This window comes from Telopea speciosissima, chromosome 3, assembly GCF_018873765.1.
Source record: "Telopea speciosissima isolate NSW1024214 ecotype Mountain lineage chromosome 3, Tspe_v1, whole genome shotgun sequence".
NCBI lineage: Eukaryota > Viridiplantae > Streptophyta > Magnoliopsida > Proteales > Proteaceae > Telopea > Telopea speciosissima.
The window spans coordinates 19,814,125-19,841,644 of NC_057918.1; the positions used below are offsets into that span (position 1 = coordinate 19,814,125).

A 27,520-nucleotide genomic window follows, 5' to 3' on the forward strand; every position below is an offset into this window, starting at 1 on the left:
TGTATCTACTGGCCAAATTAGGGCACTATTTTTCAAAGTTGAAACAATTATTATTTTTTTATTATCTCCATTCAAAATTTAAACAATTAATGTTAGTGGTTTTCCACTATTATAAAAAGAAAAGAAGAAAGTAATTATTGTTGCCGTATTTATTTTTGTTAAAAAAAAAAAAGAGATATTGTTAGTGGGGGGATAAAGTAGAATTTGTGCGGGTGAAGTGGGTCCAATGAAACATAGAATATGGAAAGTGGAGTGAAAAAGAAAACACGTGGAATATAATAAAGCTGCAAACAAGTAGTCCCGTTTGGTCTTCCTATCTTAAATGGAACAAGCACTTACCAGCCATGTAGTATCTTTTGTTTGTAACCAAAGAAAATAATTCATTAGAAATCAAAAGTAAAATAAATTCTTATCAATTCAATTACAGACAAAAACACAATACCCATCAACCAAACAGGGGGAAATGGGAAATGAGTCATCAACTACTACTACACAAAATCACTAAAAAAAAACAATTCAAAAGCAAAATCTTTATCCTAATCATGAACCAATCTCACCATACTATTTCAATAAATAAATAGAAATAGAAAGAAAAGATAGCATTTAAAAGTCTAATTATCATACGTCATCAAATTCCAAATCCTTCTATCAATATCATGGAAGAGTGCACAATATTGGTTGGAGTATCATAGGCATGCATGAATATACTGTTGGGTATTTTGACATTTGATGCGTGTTCATCCAACGCAATTTAATTTGATTAAATAAATTACTTATGATTTCTGAGTTAATGCTTGTGATTATAATTCATCTTGTGTGCAATAGCCTAAAAATATCATTTATTAGTTCATAATCATTGACAGATTTAGGCACTCTGTTCTAGGGTTGCCGCATTCTATATTTTCCCAACAGAGATTGGTATGGAAATGTAGATATGGGCACTTATGTGTGTTGAACGTTAATCTATAGAGATTCCTAAATGGTGCACCCCTAGTTGTGTTTGGCAATAGAATCTCCGGTAGTTGGTTTTTTTTTTCCGTACCTAAAAGGCACTTACTATTGCTATTATACATTGTGCATCTATGATGTGCCAATGATAGATGCCTATTGACAAGACTGGCTACATATCGATACGCTTAGTGTGCAGAGTATGAATGTGAATGAGGTGACGCTCAATATGGTTTTCACTGTCCTTTTAGGGAGAACATCCAAGTATGAGTTGTTTGATTGTGACTGATCGACATCCGAGGTTCGGTACTTGTTTTGTGAAAAGTTTACAAAAAGATTTTATTTTACTAATTAGGACAAAGTTTTCCTCCACCCATAGAGGATGGTTCAACCACCTGGTTCACCCACCATCCCAGGGTTCACAAACCCCTCCTAGGGTTTAGGTAAGTTCTAAAATACCCTCTTGATACCCCATTCTCACCCTCTCCCTCCCCTCAGTGAATGGGATCCCATCATTGTGGATGGAGGGAAACTCGGTCCTATTAATTATTAAATAACATTTTTTTTTTAAATGTTTTCGAACCTTTTTTGGTTCAGTCACTGGTCATGACAATCCTGTATTAATGTACAATAGATTAGGGTTTATGAAGGTAAGTTAAAACCATGACTACAAGGTCCATTGTGGATGTTAGTTGTGTGGGGGAGGGGAAAAAACATAATGAAAGTTTCTACTATTTGGGGTTTTAAGGTTACATTATTGTAGGATTGTCTTTTTGTAGGGTTAAAATAATTTAATGACTACCCTTTAGGACCACGTCACTTGGGATGATGTGTACCGTTTAAAGACTAAGGCTAAACCCTAATTACACAATAGAAAACATACATTGATTTTGTTCAAAAGAAGGAAAAGAGAGTCTCTTCATTTTCAACCTTTGGTTACGAACATTGGAGAAAGTACAATTGTGAGTTCTAGGTAACCTACTCTTATAGTTATTGACTTTGTTCATCGTGTTCATCGAGTTCCTTTGTTGTATTTTATACCTAGCACCATTAATGGCTACTTGCTTCCACTCCGCCATCAATTAGTATTAGAACCATAGTTCATCGACGAACACAATGATTAATAACATGTTTCGCCAAAGGTTTATGGGTGGTGGCTATGGTAGCTATTATTTTTAGAGTTTGCATCTGGACTGGTTGTAATATAGATTTGATCTCTCTCATTCTCTTCTTCTTTTTCTTCTTAATTTTCTTTTGAAAAAGGATTACAACAAACCACTTGGCCTGTGGTTTTTGAAGAGAAGAAAAAGGGGAGCAATTCTGATATCTATAAGTAAACATTTATTCAGCCTTCAAATATTATTCCTCTTTACCAAAAAAAAAAAGAAAAGCATTATTCCAAATATTTCAAGTCAAAGTACATCAAGTGCAAGTGACATTAGTTCCTCCCATGAGGTGAAGGGTGCAATTCTTTGGAGCCACGCAGCAGTTGCATTTTGGAGTGAGCTTTTCTTCACCAGAAGACTTGCAAGTCATATAATCCACATCTAAGCAATATTGTGGACACGCCTTAACAACCATGCTTCTATGAGTCTCTCCCATGATAACAATGCTTGCTTAAGAAAATTAAGGGAAGATAAGTAAAATTAAATCAAAACTATAATGAAAACTTTTATTATCATTACCAAATATTTAACTCTGGTTATTAAATTTAACCATATTTTATAACCAAATTCTTTGGATTTAAGAAGGAAAATACATATTTCATTTAAAAATTTTGACTATCATATTAAGTAAGAGTTTAAGCTAGTTACAAAATCGTGATCAAATAAATTTGTATTTGCTTAAAGGGAAAAAGATCTCTATTTGGTGGTGTTTCCTGCGCCCTCTCACGGGACACCATGAGATGACGCCTCTGTCCCCTGTATAGATACCTAGACGTGCTCACCCATTGACCCAAAAACTTGTTTAGAGACCATGCGATCAAGTACCCATTGGCCCATCTTTAAATTTATTCTAATTCTCTATCCTGTCCTTTACTTGAAGCCATGGAGCCTACAAGAAAGTTATTCCACTATAATGGAATTTAGATGCATTTCTTAAGTATTTAACTAAGAGTGCAAATGGATCTGGAACTAGGTTTTCAGTTTGAAGTTCAGTTCTGTTCCAAAGAGTGTTGGTGTGATTCGGAACCAGATCAAGGGGTTTGGTTATGCAAATCGATTCTCGTACCGATGTTCAGTTTTGGGTCGGTTCCCATTCCTATTCAATTCCGAAATGCAGTTCTTGTACTCAGTTTATATTATAATATAATAGTATTATAAAATCTAATACTAATATTAGTATTATAATGTATTAATATACTATAATATATTAGTAGTATGCTATATTAATATAGGGAAGTTGTTCTCTATGCCGCAGCGTAGGCTGTGCCTAGGCACATAGGGGTGGGCACAAGGACCTTTATCCCCTGAGCTTTGCTGACCGGTACGGTTGTGCGGTTCCTCTCATAGGGGGGGCTGAAATGACCATTCCACCCCTTGACCGAACACACTGCCCGGGTGGGGTCCATCCCCCTTTTATTAAAGGCACTCAGGATCCATACCAAACAGGGGAATCGCAGGTGATAAAAATTCGTGGGCGCAATGACCACCCTGCCCCCCTACACAGGTTACCCATGTGCCTGGATGCAGCCTGCGCTATGGCATAGAGAACATTCTCCCATTAATATATTATGGCAAAAGTTTTCATATTCGGCCATTATGTGCACGACTGGTATTAAATGCAGTTAGATTGGCATAAATATCCATCGGAAATGACATAAACACCCCTCCCCCCAATTTGATGGAAAAATCTATTGTGAACCAGAAGTCCATTCTAGGTTTGGGCTGGCCAAGATTGTGCACTCGGTCCATTTAAATCTTACAACAGAGACCACTGGAAGATAGCAGCTATGCCTATGGATGCACTGAAACATAATCTTCAAATGAGATTATGACAATGAACTATGATCGTAAGATGGGCATGTGGGACCCTACTCATTCTTCGATAGAAATGCATAACTGCCAACCCTTTGATTGGAATCCAAGGGGGGTGGGAAGGGAAGGCTAGGATCAACGATACATGCACGTAGGAATCAGCCCATAACAACCCATTGTAAAGTAAAGATTTTCCACCATATATGTAGGGAATCGGCTCGTCTACGGTCTGGGGTTGAATGGCCAATGTGTTCAGCTCAACTCATAGGCCATCACATGGATTTTATGTCGATCCAATGGTTGGTAGACGAGCTCAATTAAAAATTCAAAATTGTCTCTTAAAATTCCAAAAGATGTCAGGCCACCAAGGAACTCGTCTACCAACCATTAGATTGACATGAAATCCACGTGATGGACTGTGACTTGAGCGGAGCACGATGGCTGCTCAACTATTTATAGAGAAGAAGAAGAAGAAGAAACCTAAAGAAATCTTCGAATGGTAAGAGATAGCCCTCAAGAAGGTTTTATAAATGTAAGGCTGTGTAGTAGACTTGAATGAATGATTATGCCCATGAATCCCAACTAGGGCGGCTTGACTGAACCTCATGCAGTCAAAGTCACTTAAGATTCTCTTTGGTGGTGGAAAGTGGAAACCGAGATTAATTCGCATTCCAAAATATTAGACCAAACGCAGTCTTAGGCTGTGTTTGAAATGCATTCTAGGTCGATTTTGCATTTTTGAACAATAAAAACAACTATTTTTATCATCCAAGAATGAGAAATTGAATTATATTGTATACCAAACGCTGCCTTAATCTTCCATCCATGATCTTTATGGGTTCTGGGTATTAGACCCCTGAAGAACCCAATTCTAATCCAATTATACTTGTAAGCTTATTTCCTAGGTGGGAAATGGAAAATAAGTCTTTCCAGCCAAACAGATGAATTAACACTCCATATAAAGATTTATGGAATTTTTAGATTTGAGAAAAATCCTAATATTAGAAAGTTGAAAATTGCACCTATCGTTGAAAGTCCAATTTTTGTTCTTGAACTGGTGGATTGACTTTGTTTCTTTTTGAAATTTGATTTTTTAACTATTTTTATTGGATTCAAATAGGAGGTATTTTATTATTTATGAATAATATCTTAAGTAAATACAAAAACATTTACTTAAATGATATTAGACATAATTAAGTATTTGTCCTAGTTTTTTACTGTTATTGGCATAAATACCTCCTGTCTGTCCTAGTTTCGAGCCAAGTTTCCTCTAGTTTCAATGGACATGTGTCGAAACCATCGAAACCGAGTTGAATCCAAGGATTTTGTAAAATCCACCTTCAACTCGTCTCAGAAACTTGCGAAACCGAGTTACTCGATGGTTTCAACAGGTTTCGATCGAGTTTTTCTTCCATGATTGGAGTCACTGCTTTACAAAACCTTTTCAATAGATGCATTAGTTAGTAGCTCAAATTTGTGGGGTCCGTGTATTGATCTTGAGTGAAGGTGACATCATGAAAAATGTAGCCCTTTGAGCCGTCTTTACGTCAGTGAAAAAATCAGGTCAATCAAAATTCGGGAGAGAGAGATATGATCAGTTAAGTAAGTCATTGTTCAACAAAACCAAGGTCTTCAAAAATGCCAATAAAATAGAAATGTGTTTTAAATATGTTTAAAACGAGAATGCTTGTCATTTGCTTCGAAACATACGACATAAGTACATAACGTATTTAAACGGTAAAAAACGGGAACACTTTTAAATGAAATTTTAAACGCGTTTTGCTAACTAGGGTCCCGACACAAGAGGGCAAATGACCACCCCACCCCCATGAAAGGTGGGAATCTCACCCTCCAAGATGTCAATGTAAGCATTCCCATTGGCCCCCATGCGGGTTTTCTAAGCTCCTAAACCCTGACTATTATTTTTTTATGTATTCACATATTGAGGGTCATTGGTACAAAATAACAAAAGAAACCATAGATGAAGAGAAATCCATTCATATTTATATTTTGAGTAAGATCTTGTTGTCTGGTCACGGGGACCAATGAGAACACATGCTAGGACATCCTGAATGAAACTTTATGATTTTTGATTTTTCGGGCGGGCGCAGGCGGCACACGAGAAATTGTGGGCTGTGCAATTTCTTTTTGAGCTGGCGTTGTACAAAATTTTTTCCCTATTAGCTATGTCTGCCTTAAGAGCGTGAAACCTCCCTCTCCTTTTAAATTCTTAATGAACCAGTGAGGGAAAAAACAAGCGAGAGACATTTGCTCTGTTTCTCACTTTCACCTCCAAATCTTTTGGCCATGGCGGCGGCAGCAGATGCAGCAGTTTTCACCTCGACCCGTACATTCCTCTCTTCTCAAAATCAGTCTCGCTCCCCATGTATCCCGTCACGGACGATTATCAATTTACGTCAAAATCCCGCGATGCCCATTACCTGTCCGATGAAAAGCCCCTTCAAACACATCTCTACGCATTCGTCTCCAAAATCTCCTATTATCCCTCTCTCCGCCACCACTGCGAGTTCTTCCAGCACATCTCCTACAACCACCACTAATTTCCACGGTCTCTGCTGACGTCGTGGGCGACAGCATCGACACCGACCAAATCATCCCGGCCGAATACCTCACCCTCGTCCCCTCCAACCCTGATGAATACCGCAAGCTCGGCTCTTACGCCATGATCGGCCTTCCCTCTACTTACCCAGTTCGCTTCGTGGAGCCAGGGGAGTTCCACTCTAAGTACTCGATTATTATTGCCGGCGACAATTTCGGATGTGGGTCATCACGGGAGCACGCCCCTGTTGCGCTTGGGGCTTCTGGTGTTAAGTCTGTTGTGGCAGAGTCATATGCGAGGATATTCTTTAGGAATTCGGTTGCTACAGGGGAGGTTTATCCATTGGAATCAGAGGTTAGGTTGTGTGAGGAATGCTCAACTGGGGATGTTGTCACTGTTGAACTTGCTGAGGGCCGGTTAATTAATCACACGACTGGGAAGGAGTACAAGTTGAAGCCTATTGGAGATGCTGGACCTGTTATTGAAGCTGGAGGGATTTTTGCGTATGCAAGGAAGGCTGAGATGATCCCATCGTTGTAGATTTCGACCTGAAATTTGGTACTGTTTCTTATGTTTGAGTTATTTTGTCCCTTTATTTGGCTAATTTTATTTAGTATTGCTCTTATTATTCGTTATTGTTTTTTCTCTGATTGATATTTTGGGTATTTTCTCAAGATCATCTGTTGTTTTCTGTCTGGTTAAATAAGGTATGCGAGGCATTAGTGCTAATATTAAAGACGCCTTAGGTTTAACAACGGATTGCCTTAGGTTTAACAACGGATAGGCTGAAGATTATGTGGGCAGAATTGGTTATAAGCAGATATGGATATGTTATAACAGTAAATATGGCTTCAAAATGGGTTGAATAAAGAATCAGACTCATGTAGCCGACTCCATTTAGTTCAGAGAAGGCTTAGTTGAGTTGAATTGAGTTGAGTGAAAGAGTAAAGATGGGGGAGATTTTGAAAAGGAATTTTCTTATGGAGGAATTTGGATTGTGCTGTTTGGCCAAAGCATATTATTTTTCTGTTTTATCAGGTTTCCTGGATTGTTTCTTGAAATTGATTTGGGATGGGATATTTTTCCTTGCTAATTGTAAGGATAAGAGGAAGAGATGGATGGTATTTTAGTTTAGAAGTGAAAGCAAAAATGTTGGATGCTCCTTGTCGTAGATTTCACAGTAATATTCCTAGAACTATGGTAGAGCATGACTAAACAGTAAAGAAAATACAAAAAACTTCAATAGAATTGCCTTAAGTGTACCCCCACTAAAAGAAACTTCTTGTTCAGTATAAAAAATGGACAGAAGTCAGAAGTAGAAGCAACTAATTCCTATTGCAGAAATGACTCACTTTCTCTCATTAAATTTTTAAAATCTTATAACTATACCAAAAACTAAAGATTTCCCCACTAAATCTTAGATCCCACCTCTATCCTACCCTGAGTTAGGAATTAAAAAATAAAGATACCCGTAAGGAACACCATAAAAAAGTTATAATTGAAATCTAAAGAAACCAAAATATTAAAAAATCCACAGTAAACAACAAAAAATTCTTTGAGATAGAATCATAATTTAAAATAAAGAAATTGATCTGGCTCATGTCGCTCGTTATAGTACTATTCCACCCCCATTGTTCTGTTAGGTCACCACTTCAGCGTCTTTGCTGGCTATTGATCTTTCTTTGTTGCTCCCTGGTGTATAGAATAACCTAGGATCGTAGAATAACAAAGAAGAACATGAAATGGTGTGGAATTTGACTGTGAGATATCTTCCATGGAGAATGGTGGCACATAAGGATTAGGTAAATTGGATGGATGATTAGACTTTTAATGCTCCCTCATCAAACAATCATTGTCAAATACATTTGATGGTTAAAGCTAGACTAAGTTGGAAGCCTATTTAAGGAGAAACCCTTATTATAATATTCTTTTCGGATAAAAGCACTTGTAAGCACAGTCAAACTGATTTAGTGTACTGTTTCTTTTGATGTCAGTAGACATTTTTTGATAGGTCAATTTCTGGTTAAGGTTTGTATGTATTCTTAGTACGTAAATTGAGTTTGTGCATCAAATTTACGAGATTCCATTGTATTCATAAACCCCTTCCCCCAACCCCCAACCCCAAACCAAAAAAAAACCTGGATTCCGTTTTTCATAGTATCCCTCATAAGCCTTTATTTGTCATTATAACTAATGAAATTGGAAAGTTTACAGTAGGATAAAAATGTTAGAGGTGCAGGATGTTTAATGGGAAAATTACTGACAGGAAGAGTTTAATAGGGAGAGAAAAGTTAAATTGGGATGAAAAACAAAGTTGAAGAATAAAAAGCGGCAGATCGATGCTTATCTTTTGGTTTTAGGAGGGAGCTGAGAGAGGTTGAAGTGATGGATATCACTGACTGATGTTTTTATTCCTTTTTCTGAGTGTTATAGATGTAGTTAGACTTTATCCTATGATGGCACTCCAGAGTCTAGACTCCAAAACATTCTTCACTGCCTCTCTCCCGTCCCTTGAATAACACAGCTAATCCCTTTAAACTGGTTTGGAAGATTAGAGCTCCTTCTAAATATGAGGCTCTGGCTTGGGAGGTGAGTCATGAAAAGGTCAATACGTGTGGTAGGTTATGGAGGGATATTGAGAACCTGTATCTCTACTCATGTTTGTTCCTTATGCCTGAGGTCAGAGGAATCTTCTAGTGATCTCTTTATCCTTTGTGACTTTTCGATGATTGTCGGAGCACATTTGTGTCTCTATTTGAGCTAACCTGGAATCTTCTACATGGCATCAGAGACCTCATGGTTTTTGGCAATCAGTTCAAAACTCATGTTGCGTTTTGTTTTTCTGGTCAGCTTTTGGATGTTCTTGAGAGGAAAGAAACTATAGAAACCGCTTCCTCTAAAAGGCCGACCTTCTAGGAAAGGGAGGAAACAATATGTATATCATACAGGAGCTCTAACACGGTGGACTATCCAAAGGGGGACATGGGTGGATAAATAATTTTTTTAACACCTGCCCGCTCCCAGGGGGACTCGATACCGTGACCCCTGCCTGCTCTGACACCATGTAGAAACCGCTTCGTCTAAAAGGCCGACCTTCTAGGAAAGGGAGGAAACAATATGTATAACATATAGGAGCTCTAACACAGCGGACTATCCAAAGGGGGACACGGGTGGATAAATAATTTTTTTAACAGAAACCAAGGTTATAAATCTCAGTTGCGGTCAAACACAAAATTGAGACTTATCAGATCTCATTTTGAGGTTTTGACCCTGGGCCAACCTGGGTTTCGACCATGGGTTCCGTTTCGGCCAAGCCTGAAACTGAGACAACTCGGAGATTCAGTCAGTTTTGACAGAGATTTTGTTCCATGAAAGAAATAACAAGATGTTTAGAGAATGGATGAGGTCGACCCAAGAGGTTGTGGACATTAGTATTGTTCAGGACCCGAGATGGGCAATGACCATGGAAGCATTCTAATGCAGAACTGTTTACATTTGGCACTAAGAATGGGAAATCAGGGACTAAGATAGTAAGGCTAGGAAAGGCTAACAGTGGTTTGGCTTTAGGGGACAAGATATTGATGTTTGTGTTGGGGTTTTAAAGGAAACAGCAAGGGTAATGAATGTAGTACTAGATAGACAAAGGTCTACTTGGATCCAGGTAGATCAGGCTCTCAAAAAGGTGCTGGCCGATTGGGCAGAATTGGGAATTTTAGGTCAGAACAAGGGTTAGGTTTTGGACAATGAGGTTGGGGTTTATTGGGTAAAGCTAGGCAGGTCTATAGGAGTCTAATGAGGTAGGATTGGTAGGGTTTGAGTGAAGATTTGAATTTTAGGAAATTAGGGTTTTGGGTTTTGGGTTTTAGGAATGAAGGGGATGATGAGATCTAGGGTTTAGAGGGGGAATTAAGTCAAGGGGTGGTGGTTGAGTGTTACTGGTATGGAGAGGATGGTTCGGTTGTAGTTTGGTGTGATTTGGATGGTTGGTTAGATCTGGACAAATTTTAGGGGTTTTTAGGTTTCACAGAGATGAGGGGGAATTAGGGTTTATATGTTATGTTGGACTGGAATGGAGTTTGAGTGAGGGGATGAGTTACTAGAACTGTGGTGTGAGTTTGGGACAGATCTGATGGTGGAATGGAGCTGGAAGGGAAGTAGGCTTGGGTTGGAGGATTAGAAGAAGAAAGTTCTTTGCAAAACTGTAAAATACTTACTTGTAGAACTAATTTTCAACAGCAGCAGCAGCTTGAAGATGAATAAGAGAGCCTCCCGATCTGAACAGATGCAAGGAATCGATTGGTAATCCCCCAATCCCTTCACCTTGAGATCCACAAGGCAGCACTCATGATTGGACCAAAGGCAGCAGCACATAAGCGGCAAAGCTAAAAGCAGAATTTGAAAATTTGAACTGTGGGGGAGCCTCCCACGATTATTCTTATTTATAATTCAATGGCCAATGGCCTTACATCAATTCAGCAACCCTCAATAGAAATCGTGGAGGGGGACTAAAAAACAAGTAACTTAAAAGATCCTCTAAGGACCAATAAGAATAAAACCAATTCTAGCCAATAGGAAAGAGTCGCTTAAATTGAACCATGGTTGGGCCGGTTCAAGTTAAGTTGACAAAAAAAAAAAAACTAAGTATAGAAACCGAAAACTGAAAATTAAAACTAAGGCTCCAACATCCTAACATTCAGCCCTATTTCTAGGGCTGCTTCTTCTTCTTGCGGGTGCTTGGACCTGCATCAGTAATGTAGTCCTAGGTTTGAAAGTCAAACTAGAAGCCAATCAACCAGGATCTGTTATGAACAGGTGAATCGACTAGGTCAAAATAGGGTTTTTGGTGAAATTAGGGTTAGGGTTAGGGTTTGATGTATGGGTTATGTCAAATTGAGGTCGGGGAGTCTATCAGGGAAGGTCCTGAGATGTTTTGATGGATGGAAGTGTGTAAACTTGAATGGGCAATAACTTAGGTTTAGGGTTTCGGATTTTGGGAAAGAGGAAAATAATGGAATCTAGGGTTTTGGCTGGTCAGAATTGGATCAGCTTTGGATCGAATGTCTAGGGAATGGAGAGGGTTGTTTGGTCGTAGTATGGGGCTGAGCGGATGGATGGTTAGGTCTGTGGGGAATTTAGGGTATGGGAAACTTGAAAATAGCAAGGGGGAATTTAGGGTTTGGGCTGTGAGAGGATTAGAAGAAGAATTGTTGGGGATGGGGATGATTCAAACTTACTGTTGTTGCAGAAATTCCTTGACAGCAGCTTGCTTGATTGTAAAACTTGAATAAAAATCAAAACTTGAACTAAAACTTGAATGAGAGCTTCAAAAGAACCACCCGGGCTTTACACCGCAAGGTGTCGATTGGATCAAACACCAATCCCACCAATGAACCACTCAGGCTTCCCTCCGCAAGGTGTCAATCGGATCAAACACCGATCCCATCATCCTTGATCAAATACAAGACAAAAATCTTCAATGGAGAAGAAGAACAACAAAAGCTTTTCATTAATATCAAAATTCGTGTCCAATACTTGCCCCCCTTACAACCTTATATAAAAGACTCAAAAATACACTCTTACACTAAAAAGGAAAGGCCTAACCCAATCCTTAACCTATTAGGTAACTTAAACTGACTAGAAAACTGAATAGACTCAAGCAGAGTCCTAATCCAGCCCCACTAAACATTTAAAAAAAAAACTACTAAAATCACTTAAATTGAACCATTGGTTGAACCGGTTCTATTATGAACAAAATCACCAAATAAAACTAAGTATTGAACTAAACAACTAATCCCGTATGCAACCTAATTACTCATATTTTAAACCCATAAAAGTGGTCTATTACATAGAAAATCCATGGGATCAAAGGCCCAACATGCATAACCCAAAACTTTTTCCTAATAAAACAAGCTTATTTTGGAGATGAATCTACATCAAAGGGTTTCAAGCGTGTTTGCAGGTTGGGGCGAGGGAAATAATTCTGGTTGGTAGAGAGGAATAAGAGTGTATGTGCACAGCAAGGTGTTTATAGCAACAGCAGAAAATAAGTGAGACATGACACATATATATTGGTCCCCTCAACATAAGAAGAATAAGCATTTCAAAACTCTATGCATGTTGAACTTTTTGAAATTGCCCACTTCAGGAAAGTGAGAGATTCCACACACACACTATATCTGTGATCCTGTTGCAAGTTGATCTCCTAGTGGCAAACATCAGTTCGAGGGTTAATACTGCATTAGTAAATCTGTTCTCAAAATTAGCGTGAACAAAGTTGAACTGAGATTAGAAGACATTCAGCAAAGAGAATAAAACCATGAAATGTTCACCATGACCAAACGTGGTTGTCCATCCACCAAAGGAGAGAACCTCTTTTTCTACTGTAAAACCTTAAACGATATTCTATTACTGAAAAATAAGATACATAAATCCCCTTTTTATAGGTTGCAACACTTAATTAAACAAACTGTACAGCAAAACTAAATAGAAAGTCCTAACAACAAACAAATGTATTATAAAAAAAATCCTTCTCCTCCACTCCTACTTGTAAAATATAGCAAAACAATGTCCAAGACAGCCTATACAGAAGCCCACAACTTAAACCAAGCCCATTACATAAATAAGCTCATGACCCATTTATTGAATATTGGTTCACAGGCAGATTAATCACACTATCATCAATCCTGACCACACTATTTCCATTTCCATGTATACTAAAGTTACCTTCCATATATTTTGTATTAGTGCAGCTTGTTTTAAAACCTTTTGAATCTAGAGCATCTCTCGACGTTTGTGACCTAACATTTACTAATATTGCTTAATAACTGAAGAAGAAAAATAAACTCAACTCAACTCAACCTTATCCTACAAAATGAGGTCGGCTACATGAATCTTTTTTCTCCAATCAGCTCTATTCAAAGCCATACTTGTTACTAGTCCTAAGCTATACATGTCTTTCCTCACTTCTCCTAGAGTCATTTTAAGCCTACCCCTAGCTCTTTGAGCTCATTCAATCTGAGTCAAATAACCCCTCCGTACTGGAGCATTCAAAGGTCTCTGTTGCACATGTCCATCTAATCTCAAGCGAATTTCTCACAACTTATCATGCATTAGAGCTACTCCTAAATTAGCTCTATGTGTTCATTCCCTATTTTATCTTTTCTCGTTTTGCCACTCATCCATCTCAACATCCTCATTTCAGCTATGTGCTAAGTTTGTTTATATGTTGTTTCTTTACTGCCAACATTCAGCTCTAATGTAGCTCTAGATAGGGAAAGATCGTACTAGAGGCCAATTATCGAGGATCTAATAACAAAGGAATCAAGGGGCTGCTGGTTCTGCAGTCTCAGTAGGACAGAATTGCAGTTTTAAGTCAAATCTGGGGTTAGGTTTATGAATATGGAGATGAATCTTATAGGGTATTGATGGGCAGGTCTAGGAGAAGCTATTAATGTAGGTTTGGATGATGTTTAACTAAAAAATTGAATTTCAGAAAATTAGGGTTAGGGTTTCGGGTTTTGGGTTTTAGAACTTGGGCTAAAACTAGGGTTTTTAATGGGATTTTAGGGCTAGGGTTGGGATCGAATTTTTCAGGTAGGGAGGGGGAGGCTCGATCCAAATATGGGAGGTTTTTATTAGCTGGAAGTACTAATTCTGGAATTGGGTTTTTTTTTTGGTTTTACAGAGACAAGGTAAATTAGGGTTGGAGTGGGAGAATGGGGCTGCAAGTTGGATCGAGTGGAAGGGCTGTAGTATGGAGGCTGTGGTTTAAATTTGAAATAGTTCTGATGGTCAAATATGGCTGGGCAGCAGGATCTAGGGTTTAATGGAATTCAAACAAAAATAAAGGGGATCGATTGGGGGCGGGGAATTAGAGGATTAAAAGAAGAAATTGGTGAACAAGTTGCAGCAGAAATCCACTGGCAGCAGTTTAAACAGGGTTGAAGGATAGAACCACCTTCAGAGAAGAACCTCCCAGCCGTCACGGCATAAAGAGTCACAGGAGATCCACCTGTCCTTCTTCCTTGATAGAACCACAAGGCAACCACTCCAAAGAGCAGTAGCAGCAACAATCGGCAGCCAACAATTCTGTTTTTTTGAAATATTCAACCGTGGGGGAGCCTCCCACGATTTGAGTCTTTATATTAAAAGGCCATAGGCCAAAACCTATTACAACTTAAACACTCCTTCATAAATCGTGGAAGGGTGTGGCTAACTTAAAATAACTTAAAAGAACTTAAAGTAAAAAAGACCTAATTGACCTTACTAACTTAATTTAAAAGACACTTAACTAAATAAGTTAAATTGAACCAATTGGATGCAACCAATTTGAACCGGTTCAATTAAAAAACAGAAAAATAAACTAAGTATGGAATGGAAAAATACTAGAATGCAAACCTAAGCTATGGCTCCCAAACTAAGCCCTAATTTTAGGACTTTTTCTTCTTCTTCTTCTTCCTACGGATGTGGGCACTTGGTGCTGCAGCTCCATACATCATTTCAAGTCGTATAACTTTCCTCTAAAATTTTCCTTTTGAGTTTTAAAGGAATATGTCAATCACACAACACTTTAGACGCGCCCCTCCACTTCATCAACCCTACTCTAATTCTTTGTGACACATCATCCTTTATTCGCCTTCTTTATTTATGTTTGAACCTAGGTACCTAAAATATTCACTTTGCACTATCTCTTTATTATCAATATTTACTGTCCCAATTTTAATCTTATTGTTATTGAAGTTACACACCATATACTTTGCCTTCTGTTTTTTTTATCTTAAAACCTTTTGATTCCAAGGTTGATCACCATATTCCAACTTTATCCATGCTTTTGGTTCATCCACCAAAACAATATCATCAGCAAATTGCATACACTAAATGATCTGATCTTGAATTTTTCTAGTCAGCTCATCTATGATTAGAGCAAACAAATATGGGCTTAGAGTTGATCTTTGGTGTAATCCAATTGTAATTGGTAATTCACTACCCTACCCCCCTGGGGTTCTTACACTAGTCACTACACCATAACACATATATTTAACTATAACATAAAATTCGTATCACCTGTTTAGCCCATCCCTTGAATGGTTAAAATTAAGCTTATTGCAACTTAAAGCTAACAAAAGTGTTGCAGCTGCTCATTTGGGCCTTTCTGTCATGGGGGAAACTGTTCTCGACAGATGCAGAACACCAAATCTTCACAAATCCAGCAACCAGAAGTTAAGCAGCACTTACTTATGCCATAAGTTTTATCTACAAACAAGCATTGGGAAAAAAAAAAAAAAAGGGAGAAATAGTTTGCTAAGTGGAGTACATATGAAAAGATCTAGGCAGGAATAGCCCTAGCTGAATTTGACAATTGAAAAAGGATACTCCTCTCCATTACGTCATCTAATACTCATAAAATTCTTAAATTTATAACAGCTTCCAACTTAAGCACAAAAGTAAAACCTCTTATAATTTATCAGAACTGAATAGAATGGTGCAAATGATAGAGATAGCACTTTAATTGAGCAGCAAAATAATAGGTGCATTAACAAGGTGAGTTAAATGTCCGTAACATCACATAAAAGAAGAAACTCAAGAGAAAACATGTCCTCGTAAACTAACAGCAAACTATTGACCTACTTTCCCTATCCAGAAATAATTGTTTAAGGAGAAAAAAAACACTGCCTGGCAGCGCCCCCCCCCCCCCTACACCCAGACACAGGGTGCCATGAAATTACCACCCGCCCCCTGGTTGGATGCCTGTGCGCACACTCCCATTGGCCCCCACGCTGGTGCAGTGATCACGCAGCCAGGCAGCGACCCCCCTCCCTTGTTTTAAATATTGCCAGTGATTTCTATGCAGCCAAATATTCTGATGAACTTGCATCAAGGAGTGCAAGGATCATGAATATGGAGTTACAAATAGTATGTTGAGAGATGTCGCTAATAAAAGTAAATGGTTGATGATGGTAAAATCCCACTTGATGGGGACCTCTGGATTATTAATATTTTTAGATGAGTTGTTTAGGAGGTGACCCTGTTACTTGAATATGAAACTCCCCCCCCCCCCCCCCAACAGGTACTTCTCTTTGTTTAGGCATGTACAAGTCCTTGGTATTATACCATAGGTTTTTATATTTGTGATTTGCTTTCTATTTATTGGGATTCAGTTAAATCAATTGTTTGCTAGCAGGGTTTGGAATTACAAGACTCTCAGATTCATGAATGTATAAGCATTGATGGTGGATTAAGTCGTTTTCTTTCAAAACCCTTGGATTGAGAACCTCTCCTCACCTTGATATTCGTAGTGGAGTTGCTTTCTTTTTATGGAAAAGTAATAAAAGAGTGTTCAGCTTGGGTAATGCTATGCTTTGTTCTTCCAGTTCATGGATTTTCCAGTTCTAAATGTTTTGATCTTATGTTTTGAACGATGAGATGTATTTGTTGCACTTGATTTAACTTTGAGTGGTAATAAAATATGAGGTTTCTATAGAACAGGCTTGATTTTTCGGATACTAGACATGGGATTTGGGATTTCCTTTCTGTCAGTGAAGTATTTGGATTCTACTCCATTAACTAACCTTCAGAAAATAAGTATTGTAAATAAAATTGAAGATTTAAAGAAGCAGTAAAACAGAATATGATGCCTATAATTGTAATTTGTCCATTTATTGGAACTCATATCTACCATACCATTTCTTTGATTCTTCTATTCTTTGTCATGGAGAGCCTGAGTTCCTTGTCAACAGTGACAACCACAACCTAATATTCAATGTTTTGGTTCAGTCAAATCTTGTAGGCTTTGCTTGGTTGCAAGAGAAATAAGGGGGAAGATAAGTGAATTAAAAAAAATAATAAAAAAAAAAGGGGGGAAGAGAAGTGAAAACCAATCAATACAAAAAATGAAAACTTTTATAGTTCATTACCTCACATTATGGTGTAAATCCAAAACATACCAAATTTGGTTTTATATTTCACTTTACTTTGCAATCAAATTCTTTTGATTTGAAAAGTAATATAATTTTACATCTGAAATTTATATTTACCAAATCGGTTAAGTGTTTAAGGCAGGTTATGCAATCATGCTTACAAAACCTTCCCTTTTCAAAAAGTATTTCATCTCCCTTTACTTCCCTGGGAAAATTTATATCAATTCCTTATACTTAGCCTATATGTACTTGAATTCTCCTGCTCCGAACGTTTTTATTTTTCTGATTCTCGCAGAGAAGTGAACTTCCACCTCTTTCTCTCCAGGTAATTTAAATTTTCTAGATTACCCACGGCCCCTGGCGCAGCAGACCGACGGCAGCCTCCCACCTGCGCTCCTTGTCTCTCCCCCACAAACAGATTTTCGGATGCTACTACTCACTCCTAGATGGGCTTTGAGTCTCCTTAACTTATCAGACAACAAGCTACCCCGGGATTTCGATGTTGATATCTCCTCGTCTTGCAATTATCTAACAGAAAAGCAGAAGATGTGGGGGAAGAGGGGAGGGGAAGCCATCTTTGGCAAGTCATCAGGTTGTCTTCCCATAGAAGGGTTTCTAAACCTTTCAGGACATGATCTTATTATACAGTTTCTCCCACTCAGTGGGTGATGGTAACGCTAGGTCTTTTCCATACTGACTGCCTTCCCCTCAACTACTACCCTCTTTAGCTTTTGTCTCTTACCCTACATTAGCAACCCTATAACAGCACAATTGTACAATATAAGGGTTGTTGTTGATATAACCCAAGCAGAGGAAAGGATGGTTTCTAATTCAGTCATTCACAGTACTTAATATCTTCTCACGTACCCATTGCTTGTTCTTTAGTGGGCTGCTTCTTCAAGTTTCTCAGTTCAAGATTTTAAGTGCAGATGAAATATCTTATTGGAAACTTTGAAGAACTCAAATGATTCGGAAGTCGACTACCAACATTTCAGTTATGAAAACTAGACTTAATTAGGTTTTTTGACATAGGATTTTACTTTTATTGGATGATATATATATTAGAACCCTAAATTGGGTATTGATGCATTCACAACAATGACCTAACATTGTGACTAGCTAGTTGTTTAATCAGAACGACCTAAATAAAAATTTTGATTAATACCATACCCAGACTTTAGAAATTTGCGGCGGCAGTAATCCGGAAGAGTAAGTGTTTTAACTATATTTTGATTGATCCTTCCAAGTCAAACAAGGCCTACAAATCATGTGTACGTCACTGGGAATAAGGTAGAGAAGAAACTTGGGGTCGGCTCCGGGGAATGGCTGAGGTCATATCTGTAGAGGTTGATCGTGAGCAACAGCAGAACCATGGTAGAGTCTTGGGTTTCGACACCAATTGGTGCAAGGTATGCAAGGTCGACCTTGCGCCCTATACCCTAAACCCTATTCCTTAAACACTATACCCTATACCCTATACCGTAACCCTAAATCCTATACCCTCTACCTTATTTCTTAAACACTATACCCTATGCTCTATTGCCTACACTATACCCTAAACCCTATACCATAAACCCTAACCCTAAATCCTAAACCCTAAACTCAAAACCCTATACACTAAACCTTACTATTACTCTATACTCTAAAACCTAAACTCTATACCCTAAATCCTATACCCTATACCCTATAAGGCTATACCCTATACCCTATACCCTCTACCCTCTACCCTCTACCCCAAACCCTATACCCTATACCCTAAACCCTATACCATATACCCTATACCCTAAACCCTATACCATATACCCTATACCCTATACCCTAAACCCAAAACCTTATACCCTAAACCCTAAACTCAAAACCCTATACACTAAACATTATATACTCTAAAACCTAAAGTCTACACCCTATACCCTATACCCTCTACCCCAAACCCTATACCCTAAACCTAACACCCTATACACTAAACCTTACTCTAAACTCTAACCCTAAACCTTAAATCCTATATATACCTCAAACACTAAACTCTACACACAAAATGAAATAAAGATGTTATTAAAAAACTCCAAAGAAAATGCATAAAGAAGAAAGAATCGAGTTTCCCTCCACCAATAGGTGCATGGAATCCCATTCACCGATAGGGCGGAAAAGGGAATGGGGAGGATATTTTGGAACATCCTAAAACCCTAAGACGGTTTGTAACCCTAGGATGCTAGGTGAACCGTTCTATGGATGGAGGGACATCTAAGAAATAAAGTTAAAAAAAAAAATAGAGACCCTTGTCCCAAAATAGGAATGACAAGCTTTCTCATGAGAGGATCCGTCAGCAGTGGCGCCTACCACATCAGTCGCAAAGAAAAAAAACCATTTGAAATTTGAAGAGAGAGAGAGAGAGAGAGATTTTTCAACTTCTATATGATGTTCAATAAGGTAAGGTAATGTACAAAAGCACTCTTTTCCATGTGAAGAGGAGGGTCCAAGGATTTCTTTTACTCTTTTGAAGTGGAAGATGGAACCACATCTCTCTCTCTCTCTCTCTCTCTCTCTCTCTCTCTTAGTCTCCTTTACTTTAAAGCTTAAATACACATTACATGGAGAGTTGGTCCCATCCCTGTAGGGCAAGGAATGAAGAGGTATAAAGCAGGAAAAAAAATATATCTTTATTCTTTCTTCCATGAAACATATCCATGCTTTCCATATCTTTTACTGTACATTACACAAAGCATAATAATGATATAATATATCAACAAACACCATCATCTTATCTTAGTTTTCTTCCCCATAACATATTCAAGACAGAGAGCTCTGGATGCCATTTAGAGTAGTATTATAGTTTTCATAACTCCATCCGAGTCAGAAGTTATGACCCTCTAAAGTTACACTGAAAAATCAGTATTTTCGACCCGATCGGGTGTCTACCGTTCCAATCGATCCAAAAATTCTTCAGAAATCTTGTCTACTCATTATGAATGCTACCCTTTTTGGTTGTCTTCCTTCATTCAGTAACTCTAATCATTTTTTAGAATCACTCACAAGGAAGGTTGAGGGTATATCTGTGAATTAGAAGTGGATGAAAAGGGCATGTTAATCATATCATGCAAAGTGAAGGGAAACATTATCACTTTTGTAATTTTATTAAAGGTTAAAGGGTATTTCTGTCATTGGGCTAAAGAGGGAAATCACTTTAATTACATTTTTCAGTCTTACTCCTAAACTTTAAATTTCTGTTATCCAACGGCTTTTTCTAATTCGCTATTGTGGATTTTAAAAATCTTCTTTTCCTTCCTTTTTTCTGCTTTTTCTCAAGCTTAGCTTAAAGAAGCCTGAGATTATAGATAATATAGTAAGACCACTTATAGCAGAACGTCAAGCTTCTCTTGTTCTTCTTCTTCTTCTTGTTCATCTGTTCACCATTTCTAGCAAAAGAGAAAAGGAGAGGATCTCCTTCTTTCTTGAATGTGAAGTCTCCCCTTTGAAGTTGCTTGATCCACTCAACTCATACGCACTTGAAGTTTCTATGATTCTTATTCCTTTATTACCTTCCTTTTCTGATAAATCCCTACTCACCAGAACAGTGAAACACCTCATCTCTACATGTTCCTCTGTACCCAAGTGCTGAAATCCTATTCTTCACCTTAGTTTCTGATGAATCCTTACATTCTAAAACAGTGAAACACCCTCCTCTCTACAGATTCCTCTGTACCCAAGTGCTGAAATCCTATTCTCCACCTTAGTTTTGTTCCACCCCCCCCCCCCCCCCTCCAAAAAAAAAAAATGCCTCCCTTGATTGTTCTGACAGTGTTGTTGTCTCTTCTGGTTACTTGTGCTTCTGCTGCTTCTCTGATCAGTGATGCTCTGGTCTTAGCTTCACTAAAGAAAGGTTTTGAGTTCCCCAATCCAACATTAAGCAATTGGGATATCTCAAATTCGAGTTCAGTATGCCAGTGGGCTGGAATTCGATGTGCTGAGGGCCGGGTTGTTGCTGTCGATTTAACAGACTTGAATATCTGTGGCTATGTTTCGCCATTATTTTCCAGTCTCGATCGGCTGGTTAACCTCTCTCTTGCTGGAAACAACTTCACAGGCAACATTGAGATTGTGAATTTAACGAGTCTCCGGTGGCTGAACATCTCGAACAATCAGTTCAGTGGTGGGTTAGACTGGGACTATTCTAACCTGGCAAACTTGGAGGTGTTTGATGCATATAACAACAACTTCACTGCTCCACTCCCACTTGGGATTCTGAGTTTGGAGAAAATTAAGTATCTAGACCTTGGTGGTAACTTCTTCTTTGGGGAAATCCCGCCGGGCTATGGAAATTTGGTAGAATTGGAGTACTTGTCACTTGAAGGAAACGATCTCCATTGCAGGATTCCAGGTGAGTTGGGCAATCTTACAAACTTGAAACAGCTTTATTTGGGCTATTACAATGTTTTTGAAGGAGGGATTCCTGTGGAACTTGGCAATTTGATCAACTTAGTCCATTTAGATCTCTCAAGTTGTGAATTGGATGGGAAAATTCCTCATCAGTTGGGGAATCTAAAGTCACTCGACACACTATTTCTGCATATCAATCTCTTGTCCGGTTCGATTCCGAAACAATTAGGGAACCTAACAAGTTTAGTAAATCTTGATCTTTCAAACAATGGCCTTAAAGGAGAAATCCCATTTGAGTTTGTGAATCTCAAAGAGCTTAGGCTTTTAAACCTGTTCATGAACAGGTTACATGGGTCTATCCCAGATTTTGTTGCTGACTTGCCAAATTTGGATACTCTTGCTCTATGGATGAACATTTTCACAGGAGTGATCCCTGTGAAACTTGGCCAAAATAGTAAACTTCGAGTGCTTGATCTGTCCTCGAATAAGCTCACCGGCATGATCCCTCAAGGTCTGTGTTCTTCTAATCAGCTCAAGATATTGATTCTGCTTAAGAATTTTCTCTTTGGGCCAATCCCAGAGGATTTAGGGAAATGCTGGAGCCTTGTGAGAGTAAGATTGGGGCAGAATTACTTGAATGGTAGCATTCCTGACGGCTTCATTTACTTGCCAGAGCTCAACTTAGTAGAGCTCCACAACAACTATCTGTCTGGAAGTCTACTGGAGAATAGAAACAGCAGCTCAAAGCCAGTGAAATTAGGTGAGTTGAACCTATCAAACAATCTTCTTTCAGGGTCTTTACCGTCTTCAATATCGAATTTTTCTTGCCTGCAAATCCTTCTCCTTAATGGAAACCAATTCTCTAGCCCAATTCCACCTTCAATTGGGGAACTCCATCAGATACTTAAGCTTGATCTCAGCCGAAACTCGTTTTCCGATAAAATCCCACCGGAGATCGGATATTGTTCCCAACTCACCTACATTGACCTGAGCCAAAACAACCTCTCTGGCATCATCCCACCAGAGATTTCCAATATCAGAATTCTGAATTACTTGAATTTGTCAAGAAACCACCTCAATCAGACAATACCCAAGTCAATTGGGACAATGAAGAGCCTAACTGCTGTCGACTTCTCCTTCAATGATCTCTCTGGTGAGTTACCAGAATCCGGCCAATTCGAATTCTTCAATTTCTCATCTTTTGCAGGTAATCCCCAACTCTGTGGCCCTGTCCTTAACAATCCCTGCAATTTCACCACATTTAAGATCAGACCCAGAAAAGCTCCAGGGGATTTTAAGCTAATTTTCGCTCTTGGGGTATTGATCTGCTCCCTTGTCTTTGCTACTGCTGCAATTATAAAGGCCATATCAGTCAAGAGTCGCAGTTCGTATACATGGAAGATGACTGCATTCCAGAAGGTTGGATTCACTGTCACCGACGTGGTGGCATGTATTAAGGACTATAATTTGATCGGAAGAGGAGGAGCTGGGATTGTTTACGTCGGAAAAATGCCCAACGGGGAAGAAATCGCGGTAAAGAAGCTGCTTGGATTCGGTAATAACAACCATGATCATGGATTTAGAGCTGAGATCCTCACATTAGGCAATATTCGACATAGGAATATTGTAAGATTGTTGGCTTTCTGTTCAAATTCAGAGACAAACTTGTTGGTTTATGAGTATATGAGAAATGGAAGCTTGGGAGAAGCTTTACATGGGAAGAAAGGTGGATTGTTGGGGTGGAGTTTGAGATATAAGATAGCCATTGAAGCTGCAAAGGGACTTTGTTATCTACATCATGATTGCTCTCCATTAATCGTTCACAGAGATGTTAAGTCCAACAACATTCTCTTGAATTCAAGCTTTGAAGCACATGTTGCAGATTTTGGGCTTGCCAAGTTCTTGGTGGATGGTGGTGCTTCGGAGTGCATGTCAGCAATTGCAGGTTCCTATGGCTACATTGCACCTGGTATGTACATTACTGCCTATATAGTTCACCTTTGTTCTTTGAGTTTTCCTTCAAACCCCCCCCCCCCAAAAAAAAGGGAGAAAGAATGCCACCCGGTCGAGTGGTGTGTACTTGTGCTCAGACACAGCCGTGCATGAAATGATCGGTGCACCCCATGGAAAGACAGAAAGGACCAGGGATGCATCGGTCATTTCGTGCACGGCTATGTCTAGGTGCAGGCATATGCCATGCTGCGCGACCGGGTGGCATTCGACCGTGTGGCATTCATTTTCCCTTTAAAAAAATAAAAAGATCAAGAGAACACTAACTAGTTGGGTGGCCCTTTACCAGTGTGGGGCCTATGGGAATGTACACACAAGCATCATGGGGGGATGGGATATCTACCTTTCCATGGGGATGGGGTGCTCATGTCGTGTCCACTTGTGTCTAGGTCTAGGCAAAGTGGCTACACGACTAGGTAACATCCTTTTCCCCCTAATAAAAAAAGAAAAAAAAAAAGTCTTGCTAGGCTGTGTGGAGTCTGCCCTAGATACAGGAAGGGTGAAATGACCATCACGCCCCCATGAAATAAAAAATGCATCCCTATTGGATGCCCTCGTGCATTCTTAATGGCCCATGTTGGTGCAAGGGCCATGCAGCCTGGCTGCGATCTCCTTCTCAAAAATTTTGTTGAGTGTTTTTAGTAAAAGACCCCAATTGGGAGAGGGGGGGGACCATTGACCACTGGTTGGACCATTCACATTGTTTGGCTGATCTAATTAAAGAAACTCCCTAACGGCTTGGACCGGTCAGAATGAACCTATTACATTTTTTGACAGATTTGTATTTGCATATTTCTACAACCTTTACATACTTCCAAAAAAAAAATTTATTTTTCTTGGTGCCAAAAGAAATTAATTTATTTAAAGCTAAAGGCTCCAAATGGAAAGGAGGTACAAGAGAAAACAAGAAAAGGAGGGGACATAAGCCACCATACATTTGAGACAGAAACAAAATAGCCCATGCTTTCACAAAGTGAGCGGCTGGCTAGTTTCCATTGAAAATATAAGGGGAGGGTTTGATCATTTTGACCCTTATTGTGAGAGGGGGAGACGACCATGCAAGTGTGCATGACCGTGCATCAAACTTTTGATCAAAATATAATAAATAAAAGCTAATTAAGTGGGAAAATCTCAAAAATATATGCACATGCATGTAATATTCTTATTTTATCTTTAAATCATTTTGATTTCTTAATGGTTATACCATCTAAATCCTATATTCAAACTGACATACTCTTCAAATTCGGGGTGTAAGTTTGATCCTGACGGCCCGAGCCCACCCTGAGTCTAAATAGGGCCTGGGTTGAGATACCTTGGCCATGAGGGTGGGTCTGGGTTGCGAATTTTTGACCCTGAGTCAAGGCCGGGCCGGGCCGGGTCAGGGTTGAAGCTTCGAACTGAGTCCAGCCCTACCCAACCTGACCCTGTCTTCTTCCTGTTCTTTTTTCTTTCTCTTCTTCTTCTTCCCAGCCTGGCCAGCCCATGCGTCTCCCTTTCCTAGGTTGACCAATCCATGCATCTCCCTTCCCCCATGTGGTCAAGGCCAATTAGGTGGGTCAGGGTTGGATTTTTCTGGCAGTGAGCCCAACTAAAGAGGCTCCGGGTTGGGCTAGGGTTTTAAAAGGCCCGACCCAACCCAACCCTGTTGCAACCTACTTCGTACCAACACATATTATCAAAAAAAATAAAAGAAAGGTGAAACTGAGATTGAGAAATTCTGTGCCAGACTCGGTGGGTTCACTGAGAAATCCGAGTCTACTCTGAGTCATACATATCTGATAGACCGATTCAATAACCCCCCCCCCCCCCCCCAATATATATCCCTTGTACGTAGACTGTGTCGTGTTTCGTGAAAGCGACCCACTAAGTAGGCACGCCTATTTTAAACCATTGAGATTAGGAGCTCTCCTTTACTGCGCACTAATAAACCACTTATTATTAATATTATTAATATATTATATATAAAGGCACTAAACCATATGGTCTTATACCTTAGGAATGAATGATTAAAATATATTATTTATAAGAGCTAAGGATATTCTTAGGCCTTTGTGCAGATTTTTTCGGAAATTGATGATCTCAATTCAATTAGATTCTTCTATTGGGATCAGAAATTCAGATTAATTATTATGGTTTCTTTAATTAGTTTTTCCAATACACTTTTATATGGTCCCCCACCATGACTCTCGATCTCTACCCTCTAGGGCACTAATCTTTTATTTTTTGAAGCACTTTTTGTGATACTCTGAAACCTAAGTAACCAAAAAAAAAAAAAAAAACTTAATAAAATAGTAGAGGTTTGAATTTCCATCCTTCCTAGGTTTAGAGGGAACAGAACATGTTAGCCATTTGAGACTCCAATTATTTATCAAAAAATGTTAAATGAAAAAAGGAAATAGTTTTCTGTCCAAGAGTGTGGCCGACACCACCACTCCCATGTCTATATCTCTCTACTCCTCAAAACAAGGGGCAAAAGTGTCTTTTCATATGGGGAAGAGAGAGAGATAGATTCATGGGAGTGCTAGTGTAGGCCACACTCCCAGACAAAGTTCTTTTCCCCTAAAAAATGTGTGTGTGTGTGTGTGTGTGTGATTGGTCACATCATGAGAGTGCTTAGCATGTGTCATCTTCTTTCCTTCCCTTTTGGAAAAGCCCCTATGTCCTCCTGTGTCTAGACCTGGGATCTTTATCACCTCCGGTTTGCTGACCGGCCCAGATCCCCAGTTCCTCTAACAAAGGAGGGCTGAAATGACCTCTCTACCCATGCCCAAACACCCTGCCCGGGTGGGGTCCACCATCCCCCTATTAGAGGAACTGGGGAACTGGGCCGGTCAGCAAACTGGAGGTGATAATTTTCCCTAGACCTGTGATATGTGCATGCCACTAGTGTGTGAATGGAGAGGGGGATTGTACAAGTACGCCACTAGGGTGCCTAGCATGTGTCATCTTCTCTCCTCCCCTTTTGGAAAAGACCTTTTTGCCCTCTTGTGCCTAGTCCTGTGATAATGCATGTCATTAGTTTATCGAAAATTGATAGCATACCCAACCTTCTCCCTAAACCAATTTATCTAAAACAAAAATCTATTGGGAATGCATATAGTGAAATTTAAAATGTTAATAAACCACCTTATCTCAAATTTTTATCTTATAGGGAAGCATAAATGGTAAGATGATTACTAACATTTATCTTTCTTGATGATGTAGAGTATGCCTACACCCTCAAGGTGGACGAGAAAAGTGATGTGTACAGTTTTGGAGTAGTCCTCCTGGAACTCATTACTAGTCGCCGGCCGGTTGGTGAGTTCGGAGACGGTGTGGATATTGTCCAATGGGTGAAACAATCAACAAAATGCAACAAAGAAAAAGTTATCCAAATTGTCGATCAAAGATTAACCAATGTTCCACAAGATGAAGCAATGCACCTCTTCTTCATAGCCATGTTATGCATCCAAGAGAACAGTGTTGAAAGGCCAACAATGAGAGAAGTGGTTCAAATGTTATCAGAGTTCCCACGCCATAACCAAAACCAAAACCAGCCTTCATCTTCCATCCCCCAGTTGCAACCTAAGGAACATGAAAAGGAGAGAGATTCCTCTCAAGTTCCACCAGAACTCTTGATATAGGGAACTCTGATAGAAAGGTCTCAAAGATTAATTTTGATCAGTTATGTTGTTGCCCTTTAAAGTGGCTTGATTTTTGTTATAGCCTTGCAATGTGCAAAGTCATCTTTTTTT

At 39.1% G+C, this 27,520-nt stretch overlaps 2 protein-coding genes across 2 annotated transcripts; both read left to right on the top strand.

Annotated features, from left to right (window-relative positions):
* The first annotated feature begins 6,163 nt into the window (after nt 1–6,163).
* LOC122655668 (3-isopropylmalate dehydratase small subunit 1-like) lies at nt 6,164–16,991 on the top strand. Its single transcript, XM_043849927.1, is given in 3 exon segments — nt 6,164–6,503; nt 6,505–7,044; nt 16,667–16,991. Coding segments are annotated over 2 exon segments (792 nt in total). The 5' UTR covers nt 6,164–6,233; the 3' UTR covers nt 7,027–7,044; nt 16,667–16,991.
* A 4,168-nt stretch (nt 16,992–21,159) lies between these two features.
* LOC122655667 (leucine-rich repeat receptor-like serine/threonine-protein kinase BAM1) lies at nt 21,160–27,520 on the top strand. The gene is made up of 2 exons (XM_043849926.1): nt 21,160–23,745; nt 26,991–27,520. The coding sequence occupies exons 1-2, from the start codon at nt 21,174–21,176 to the stop codon at nt 27,407–27,409; spliced, it is 2,991 nt and encodes a 996-aa protein (XP_043705861.1). The 5' UTR covers nt 21,160–21,173; the 3' UTR covers nt 27,410–27,520.

Excerpts from the sequence above, each read along its gene's own strand:
- LOC122655667 (XM_043849926.1), top strand. The coding sequence starts at position 21,174 with ATGCCTCCCTTGATTGTTCTGACAGTGTTGTTGTCTCTTCTGGTTACT. Across the intron at positions 23,746-26,990 it reads CTATGGCTACATTGCACCTG|AGTATGCCTACACCCTCAAG; the intron begins GTATGTACATTA and ends TTGATGATGTAG.